Raw genomic sequence first — 10539 nt, 5'->3', positions numbered from 1 at the left:
AATTCAAGAATTCTGAATTAAACAGTTAAATTTTCAACTAAAAAGTGAAAGTTATAGAAATATTAATTCACACTAAAAAAAGAGGAATTTTGAATAAAATTCAACAATTCGTAACCAAAAAGTTGAATTTTCAACTAAAAAAGTTCAATTTATAAAAAGATTAATTTTCTATTAAAAAATTCGAATTTTCATCTAAAAAATCATTTTGAAACGAAAAGTTTAATTTTCCACTAAAAAACATTATGAATAAACATTAGTTTACTATGAAAAAGACGAATTTTTAATCAAATTCGAAAGTTATCACCCAAAAAGTTAAACTTTTAACTAAAACATAAGAATTTTTTAAACAAAAAGATTAATTTACTAAGAAAAAAGACGAATTTTCAATAATATTCAAAAATTCTCAAACTGAACGTTGAATATTCAACCAAAAAAGGTAAATTTATAAAAAGACGAATTTTAAGAAAATTCAAGAATTCTAAATTAAAAAGTTGAATTTTCAACTAAAAAAATGAAATGGATACAAAGATTAATTTACTACGCAAAAAGACGAATTTTTAACAAAATTCAAGAATCCTGAATCAAAAAGTTGCATTTTAATAATCTAAAAAATCATGTTTAAACAAAAAGTTTAATTTATTACCAAAAAAGACGAATTTTCAATAATATTCAACAATTCTCAACCAAAAAGTTGAATTTCCCAGTAAAAAAAATTATGAACAAAGATTAATTTACTATAAAAAAGACGAATTTGTAATTAAATTCGAAAGTGATCAACCAAAAAGTTAAACTTTCAACTAAAAAAGATTATGAATTCGAAAGATATCAACCAAAAAGTTGATCTTTCATCTAAAAACATAAATTTTCAAACAAAGAAATTAATTTTTATACAAAAAGATTAATTTTCTACTAAAAAAGTTACCATATTTACTTTTAAAAATTGTTTTTTAATTTCTAACAGGGTAATATGCGTGTAATTTTACTTTGACTGCCCCCCCCCCCCCACACACACTTATTTCCAACTGTAGGTTTCGTAAGACGTAGTTTACGGACGATCCCTTACAATTTTCTTCTGCCATCCTTCTTATTTCCCCTTCTCACCCCTTCCACACTTCTCCCCACTAATTCCATTCGGCTGCCCTAATTCCCATTTTCTTGAATTTTGTTTTATACCAAAGTTATTAAAATAAGCCAATTTTACACTCCGAACAGAGACTGAATATCTAAGAAAGGTTTACAGTAAACTCTTCACAAAACGCCTTTTTTGCCACTCAATGCGCGTGCGCGATACGATATTCAAATAATCCGCCAATGCGTCCCAGAGACGTTTCCCGCCAGGACCTAGAGGCGTGGCGTAGCCATACAGGCGCTAGGTGAGTAACTCGGTTCCGAGAATTAGGCGTTTTGTGAGAGTCTGCTCTAAGTCAATTATTTGTGGAGTAAAATGAGGCAATTCTATTTCGAGATTAGAGCATGATTCTAACGGCCTTAATGCCGTTAATTGAAGGAGTGATGGCAATCTTAGTTCTAAGAATGAAACAGCAATATATAAACATCGCAAATTAGTTTCTATTTCATTTTAATTTATACAATTTTTTGTAGGCCTGTGGAGCCGGAGATCGAATGAATCTAACTGGCAATGGTATGGAGCGAAGCCTCGTCGTCTCCGGAGTCACGGTTCCCACCAAGGCAGCTTGACGGAGCTACACACACCTGTTGGTGCGAATCGCCAAGCACGGCTGCGACGCCACAACCCTCTGACGACGGGCCTCCGGATCCACAGCAGCTCTCGCAGCATGACCCCTCCACCTCGACGCAGGAGCAGTCAGAGTCATTGCAGCAGGATCTGGAGTCTCACCTCCAAGAGGATAATGATCAGGGAGAACCCGGTCGCTGCATCTCCTGTGGACAGAAACGAAAAGTTGAGATGTTTTATACTATCGAGGATCTGGATGCGATAGAGCCTGCCCCAGTGGACGCACGTTTCACGGAGCAACTCTGTGGATGTGAGGAGCTTGGTGCCACTGGTGGAAATCGACCTGATCTTCGAAAAATCCGCAGCACGGAAACCAGGTGGGCCAACACTAGCTTCCTCTCGCCAGACGACGCCTTGTGGGGCCTCAGAAGAAATGCGAGTGATGGTACAGAGTACAGGTGGGAACTTCACGCTTCAAAAACTGATCTGGAGCTTTCAAAAAAAGGCAAGTGTAGCTGCCACAGTCTCTTAACTCCTGAAAAGAAACCAGAAAGGGGGGATCTCAGGAAGCATCACAGTGCGGAGTATGATAAATGGTCTATCCAAGGCCTTCTCACTCCGCAACATGATCTTAGAAAGCATGCAAGTGACGATACCAAGATGGCTCGAGAAGCCCGATGGACTCTTCAGGTCCCAGAAGTCCTGCCTAATCCGAAACCGAGGTGCACTTGTCCTAAATCTAAAATCGTTGCACCTTCACCTACACTTGAGAGAGAAGATCGTCCACACATGCGGGAACTCGTCCCTTCAAGATCTTTGGAGAAACCAACACTTCAGGTGGAGAGACCGGAGTTGAGAAAACACGCTAGCGAGGATACTAGGCATGCCCAGGATGAGCAGATTCAAGATCGAGCTCGGCAAATTAGACCCGTACCTAGCACTAGTGCCGAGGGTTCAACCTCCAGACCCACTGATCTTTTCAAATCTCTCGTAACGCTTTCCCAAGACAGGAAGTCAAACAAGGAAAAGGTCGCAAGTCCAGAGAATAAGAAAAGCCTCCGATCGAGGTGGGCCAGTAAACCTCACTTTTCTCTCCCCGTTCAGAAGGACTTCAGATGGTCTAAGAGTCATGATGATCCAAAGAGCAAAAGTCTGAAAGATAGGCACAAGTATAGCGTTCGGAGGAGCATTTCCCCAGAACCTGATCCCAGGCTACTGATGAAGCTGGACAACAGGGTCGTCAAGCGACTCGTTTCCCCAGAAATCATGATCACGGATGCCAAATGGGCTCCTTACGAAGGCTACTCTCCCTTACCCAGTATCGGGATCAAGAAGCGGGAAACGAAGAAAATCAGTGAAATTAAGTGGACACCCTACGACTGTTCACCCTCTGATACTGGGGATACGTTTCCAGAAGGGATCCCTGAGGAAGAAGAGCCGGAAGAATGGTCCCCTTTCGACAACGTGACGCCTCCCCACATTCTACCGTCAGAAGCTGCGCCCTGCCTAGACGAGGAAGAGGCCTTCCTTCGGCGAATGCTCAACCAGGTCTCACCATTCCCAATTTACCAAGGTGCCTGGAAAGAGGAGTCTCCACCCAAATCACCTCCAAAGGTCCAAACTCTGGAATTATCGACTCCTGTCTGGTCTCCTCTAGAACCCGCTACTCCAGTCAAAACACGAAAACCAACTCCATCACCTCCAGAAAAAACTTCCACCCTGAAGTCAATTCGAAAAAGAGGATTTAGAGCCAGATCGGAGAGCAAAAACGAGGATGAAAGCAGACTCGCTCCACCTAAAAGTATCATTCGAGCTTCGAGTGAAGACCCCAAGAGTCGTCAGAGGCCACAACTCGTCAGATCCCAGGCGCTTTTGGAAGTTCCTAAAAACATTAGTGCCACGAAACGCTCTCTGAGTGAAGAGGTCCCGAGTCGATCAAGACATTCCACAAAAGCTCCCAGTCGTGCCAAGAGCGAGGAGGTTCCAAATTATGGGGATCCCTGGTTCCCGTCTGAAAACGAGGTGCGTCAGTACGTAACAACGGTCTAGTTGACCAAATTTCATTGGGCTGTGATCAATGGACAGAATCATCGGTGTTTCTAGAAATGCGGATTAAATACTCATCGTCGATTCGAGATCTTCCTCAAGTGGAATCCATTTTTAATCTCGATCGTAATCGAACAATGAGGACCAAAAAAAGAGGCTGAACCTATACAGGTCTTGTTTTCCCTGAGTCCGCAAAATCAAATCATTCGAAACGATTTCTGGATTCCTTGCGAATCAGGAGAAATCTCGAACGAAGTAGAAATCGATACTTCTATGTTAGAATAATGAATCTCGAAGTGTAGGTCTAAAGCGACCACTCTGAAATAGGCTAACTTGAAAAGAAGAGAGGTTTTTTTTAACGCCCAACGCCAGATAGGGTCGTTTTAGACCTGCACTTCAAAATAGGTTCTTTTAACACACAGCTATCGAATTCTCAATGAAGAAGTTGATAGTTACACTGGTAACGAAAATGCAGATACAAGTTTAGCTATGTAAGCAGTTAATAAGTGGAGGTGCGTGACGTACTTATATACGATATGGTATACAATATACATATGTATGATTATATATAATATTGTAAGAGACAATTAAGTAAGAGATAATTATGTAAGAAACACTGCTCAGAAATTGGAACGCAATCCGCGTGAATCGTGAGAATGTCCCGAGGCGACTTTGTTATTAACTTATTAATCTTTGAGGAAAGGGGCGAATTTCAACGATTAGAAGATTCTGGTCGACTCTATAATTTCTTCAAGGGGCCACTGAGGTCCAAAGGGCAGGGCAGTGGCCCTGTGCCGGCGTGTGCAATATTAATTAGAGTAACATGTGATTAGCTACTAAGAAACGGAGGTACCGAGGGTATACCGATTCTTTGATATAGCAGCTCTGACTATTACATAGAGATCCAATCATCATGTGAGTCAGTAATTTAGGTTCTTGACTTCATCAGGACGATTTGGAAATTCTGATTCCAAGTGGTTCTGAAGTCGTTCAGTTAAATAGAACGATATCGTGATATTTGTTGAAGTCTATTTTGTTTTTCTTCTTTTTTTGCGACTTATAAATTCCAACCAGACAGCCCAAGAACCACACCCAACCAGAAATTGCTTCACAGGAACCTCAGCGGATCCAGGACATGTTTCTGGACATGAACCCACGTCTCAATTCACCCTGTAATGAATTTTTATAAGGTCGTGCCAAGGTTAACTTGCATACAGGTTCCTTTGAAGGATCATGTACAGTTTGGTTCGCCAAAATTTTGCACAGGCTCCGTCAAGATTACCTATAAAGATTCGTATACAGGTTCCTGCCCAGAAACATATCCAGAATCCTCAACGGTTCCTGCCCAGAAACGCGACCAGGATCCTCGGAGATTCCTGTCCAGAACATAGCCAAGAACCTCCGAGGTTCCTATACCAAAACCGGAATGAAATAAATTCCCTTATTCTTCTCTGGAAGATCTTCTCGGAAAGATTTTCTTTGAGTTGGAAGGAATCTTTGTCAGGCGATAGCTGTGCTGTTAGTACTGAATTAAAAATAGGTTTGTAGAGTGATTTTTGTGCTGTCTGGGCAATGTATTATAATAGGTAAAATCATTAATCTTAGGACGTCTACCACACGGTCGAAACACTGGACATAGTCCAGCTGGCCGTTTTCGATTTCCAGCGGAGTATAGTCGTTATTTTCTAAAAAAAAAAAATAAAAAACAATCTAAGGAAAGTGTTCTTTAAAAAACCGGACTAGAGACAATTCTGGCTTGATCACACTCTAAATTTTAATCAGTCAAAAGTGACTGATTCGCAATCAATTTCGACTGATTCAAATAATGCGGATTTGGCGACTTACAAATCAATAGTGGCTTTTTAAATCAGTCAATTTGACTAACTGACAACACAAGTAATTTTGAATGAACCAATCAGTTATTTTCTACCAATGGAATCAGTCATTTTGAATGACATACACTGTAACTTTCATTGGCTAAATCGTTCATTTTGAATGGATTAGATGGTAACTTTCACTATTCATTTCCATTGCAAAAATTAGTCATTTGAAGAGTCTAATTCAGTTTTGAATTTATGTTGAATTCCTGTGAATTCTTTGGAGTTCTTTAAATTTTTAATTCTTTGAATTCTCTGAATTCAAAAATCCCTAAAATCTTGGAATTGTCTGGTTTCCCTAAATATTCTAAATTGCTTAGATTTTCTGAACAACCGGAATTTTCGGAGTTACTGAAATTTATGGAATCCCTTGAATTCTTGGACTCTTTGAATTCCTTAAATTGTCTGAATTCCCTATATTCTCTGAAATAAAATTATTATTTAGAATCCTTGAATTCGCTGGATATTATGAATTCCTTGAATTCTGTGAATTCTCTCGATTCCTTGAATTTTCAGAATATCATGAATTCTATGAATAACTCGCATTCTCAGAAATCCTCGCACTCTCTTAATTCCTTGAATTCTCCGAATATCATGAATTCTATGAGTCCCTTGAATTCTCTAAATTCCTTGAATTTTCCGGATGTCCTAAGTTCTACGAATGCCATGAATTCACTCAATTCCTTGCGTTCTCTAAATATTTTGAATTCTCTGAATGCCGCGAATTCTCCGAATTCTTCAAATTCTTTCAATTTTTTTTATTTTCTCAATTCCGTGATTTCTCTGAATTCTCTCCATTCATTGAATGATGTCATTTTTCTCAATTCCTTGAATTCTCTGAATTTTCTCAATTCCTTAATTTCTCTGAATTTTCTTAATTATTTAAATTTTCTATATTCTCCCAATTACTAGAATTATCTGAATTCTCTAAATTCCTTGAAATCTCTGAATTCCTTGTTTTTTTTTAATATTCTGAATTACCGAAATTTCTGCGAATTCCTGAAATTTTCTGAATTCTTAAAATTCCCCATATTCTCTGAAATGATGCAAATTATCTGAATTCCCTAAAATATTTTAACACTGAATTCCCCGAATATTCTCAATTGCGTGAATTCTCTGAACTCCTGAAATTGTCTAAAATCCAGGAAAATCCCACTGTCTTGTCAGAAAAAATGACTGATATTTCAGTCAAGACATGCTTCATTAATTTAATCAGTTAAATATTGACTGATTTAAATTTAAAGTACACCTTCCTTTATCGAGGAAAAACACCATAACTCACAAGTGCGAATTTGTAGAGGAACTTTTTTCCTCTCTTCGCCAAGTCTCGTCTTTTTTACATTTACGCCCGGTTTATTGTAATATCTGTACTTATAGACAATTATTGTTAAGAAAATGCGATATTGCAGGAGGAAGCAATTAATAATTTTCAAAATTATTATTCAAAATTATTTGTGCAACTAATAAAAAAACACTGATCGATTCAAAGTTTTTGAGCAAACAAAAAAATCATATCAATTCTTTTTGCCTCAATTGCTTCATCCTGTTAAATTTATACTGTCATAAGTTTCTATTTTCGTATTTTTCTGACTGGTCGGCCTTAGACCGACAAGTGAAAGCTTTCACTTCAGAAAGAGCGTGAAAGAAGTGTTACCAACTTATAACATTCAGGCAAACATAACCTGAAATATTTACCATCTTCTTGCCACTCTGAATATTTTTATAAACAAATACTTCCGATTTCACTTTTCAACAGGCAGCACCCAATAATTTGTTTGGCACAGTTAAATACTTCAAAAATGATTAAATTATTCCAACTTAAAAAACCCGTTCGAATTTGTGGCTTTTGGACATCATTACCCTTGATGACCTACGTTACCGTTAATTTCGATCAGCTAGAGTACATGAATTTTATAAGTTGACAACAATGACCCTACTTTTCCATGCAGAGTTTCTGCGCTTGCGCAGGCTATGCGTTAAAGGAACACGACGCGGCTTATTATTGCCATGGTAACGGGTTGTCGCTTCGTGTTCCTCTTGAGGTCCCTAGCGCAGGCGCAGTACGTCTACATGCCAAAGTTGTGATTACTGGTTAGCAACCCTTCTTTCACGCTCTTTTCGAGACAAAAATTTCGTTCCCTCCAACAGTTCTACGGGCGTGTAGCCAACCTTCTGCTCGTCGCAACGAGCGGAAAGTTAGCATAAAGCCGACCATTGAAAATATAGTCTCAGTTAGAACGCGATTTGGAGCGCGATTATCGAAACCTCAACTGTTCTGATATTAAACCTGATATTTTTATCTCTTGATATAATTGACAGTAATCAAGCGCGCAGAAGTCTGAATTTCTACCCAAACTCCATATTTCTGTTAATCAGTAAATCCTGTAAATAAAATATGTTTCAAAATATCTCAACGCTAAACTTCTACGCGTCTGAGGATTATAATAATATCATAATTTAAAAAAAAAACTCTAGAATTTTCGAATTTGGGACCTTATTTCGATAGCTCCATGTTAAAAAAAACTCTCTCGAAGTGTACGTCTACAAATCCACCCTGTTTTTTGAGTTGGCCTATTATTTTTACTACACATAAGGATTTGAATTCATTTGAATTCCTTTAAGTTCTTTTGACTTTTTTGAAGACTTTATATTACTTTTAATTCTTTTGAATTGCTTGGAAAGGATAATATCAGAAAATTCGAGAATATCAGAAATCCATAGAATTTCAGAAAATTAGAGAATTGCCGGAGATCTGGGAATTTTTAGAAATCAAATAATATCAGGAAATTCAAGAAAATCAAGGATTCGTAGAATTTCAAAAAATTATAGAGTATCAGGAATTCAGGCAATACAGAATATGCAGACAATTCAAAGAATTCCAAAAATTAGGGAGTCAATAGAATTCAAGGATTATAGAGAATTCAAAGTTTTCAGAGAATTTCAGGAATTTAAAATATTCAGGGAATACAAGGAATCAAAGAAATTTCGTGGAATTCATGGAAATTTCAAGAATTCAGAGTATTTCAGTTAATAAGATACGTTCAGAAATGCAGAGAATTTTAAAGAAGTTTTGAAGAAATTTAGAAGAATTCGTGAAATTCCCTAAATTTGGGGAATTTATTTCATTCTAAGATATTCAGAATAAAGCAGGAATTCAGAGAATTCAAGAAATACAGAGAATTGAAATTTTTGTAGGAAATACGGAGAATTCAAGGTTTACATAGAACTCACAAGATTTCGAAGAATTCAAGGATTTCGGAGAATTTAAGGAATTCAAAACATGCAGGGAATTCAAGGAATCTCACGAAGTTCGTTAGTTCAGAGAATTTCAAACATTTAGAGCATTTAATGAATTTAAACAATTCAGAACATTCAGAGAGTATAAATAATTTAAAGCTGTCAAAGTATTCTGAAGATTCGGAGAATGAAAAAAACTTAGAGAATTCAGAGAATTCAAATAATGCAAAATATGCAGAGAATTTAGAGAGTTAAAAAAATACAGAGAATTCGGAGTATTTAGATAATTGAAAGAATTTAGAGAATTCAAAGTGCAGAAAATTGAGAGAATTCAAAAAATTCCAAGAATTCAGAGAGTTCAAAGAATTCGTAGCATTCAGATAATCCAAAGGATTTAGAGAATTTAAATCATTCAAAGTATTCAGAGAATTGAAATAATTCAGAAAATTCAGATAAATTGAAGACATCCAAGAATTCACAGAATTCAGAGAATTCAGTAAATTAAAAGAAATTCCGCGAATTCAGAGAATCAAGAGAATTCAGAGAATTTCGAGAATTCAGTTCACTCAAAAAATTTAGATAATTCAAAGAACTCAAGCAATCTAAAGAATTCAAGTAATTCAAAGAATTTAAGGGATCTAGAGAATTCAAGAAATTCCAAAAATTCATAAACTCAGAGAATTGAGAGTTAAGAAATGAGTGGATTCTGAGAATTCAAAGAATGCAACAAATTCGGATAATTAAAAGAATTCAGAGAATTCGAAGAATGCAAGGAATCCAGAAAATTCAGAAAAAATCTAAGAATTCAGAGAATTCAACAAATTTACAGAATTCAAAGAATTTAAGAAATCAACAGAATTCCAACAATTCCGGGAATTTAGAAAATGCAATGAATTCTAAGAATTCAAAAAAAAATCAAAGAATTCATATAATTCAAAGAGTTCCGACAATTGAAATGACTTGAACAATCCAGAGAATTCAGAGAATTCAAGGAATTGAAGGAATTTAACGCATCTAGAGAATTCAATCAATTCTAAAAATTCAAAGAATTCAAAGAATTGATAGTTAATAAATGAGATAATTCTGAGAATTCAAAGAATGCAAAAGTTCAGACAATTTAAAGAATTCATAGAATGCAAGAAATCTAGAGAATTTAAAAAATCTAAGAATTGAGAGAATTCAGCGAATTAAAAAAATTCAAAGAATTTAGAAAATTTCATTGAATTTAAGGAATCAAGAGAATTCTAAGAATTTCGGGAATTTAGAGAACTCATTGAATTCTAAGAATTCAAAACATTCATATAATTTAAAAAGTTCAAGGAATTCAAATAACTCAAACAACCTAAAGAATTCAATGATTTAAAACAATTCAAGGAATGTAAAAAGTTCAAGAAATTCGAAGTATTAAAAAATTCGAAGAATTCAGATAATTCAAGGAATTCAATGAATTTAAGGCATCTAGAGAATTCAATAAATTATAAGAATTCAGAGAATTTAAAGAATTCAAAGAATGCCAGCGATCCAGAGAATTCAAAAGAAAAATCTAAGAATTATGAGAATTCAACGAATTTAGAGAATTCAAAGAATTTGAGATATCAAAATAATTCCAAGAATTCAGGGAATTTAGAGAATTCAATGAATTCTAAGAATTCAAATAATTCATATAATTCAAAAAGTTCAGAG

At 35.9% G+C, this 10539-nt stretch overlaps 1 protein-coding gene across 2 annotated transcripts in view; it reads right to left on the bottom strand.

Moving 5' to 3' along the window:
• Positions 1–1549: 1549 nt before the first annotated feature.
• LOC117179429 (replication stress response regulator SDE2) overlaps positions 1550–10539 on the bottom strand; it is a 33920-nt gene continuing 24930 nt past the window's right edge. For both annotated transcript variants that reach the window (XM_033371202.1, XM_033371203.1), the window contains one exon: positions 1550–1902. In XM_033371202.1, the coding sequence (XP_033227093.1) occupies positions 1876–1902 (27 nt within the window). In that variant the 3' untranslated portion in view covers positions 1550–1875. The remainder of the gene's footprint in view (positions 1903–10539) is intronic.

Source organism: Belonocnema kinseyi, chromosome 9 (assembly GCF_010883055.1).
Source record: "Belonocnema kinseyi isolate 2016_QV_RU_SX_M_011 chromosome 9, B_treatae_v1, whole genome shotgun sequence".
NCBI lineage: Eukaryota > Metazoa > Arthropoda > Insecta > Hymenoptera > Cynipidae > Belonocnema > Belonocnema kinseyi.
Note: the sequence above shows the minus strand (reverse complement) of the source record. Positions and strands in the feature narration are given on the sequence as shown.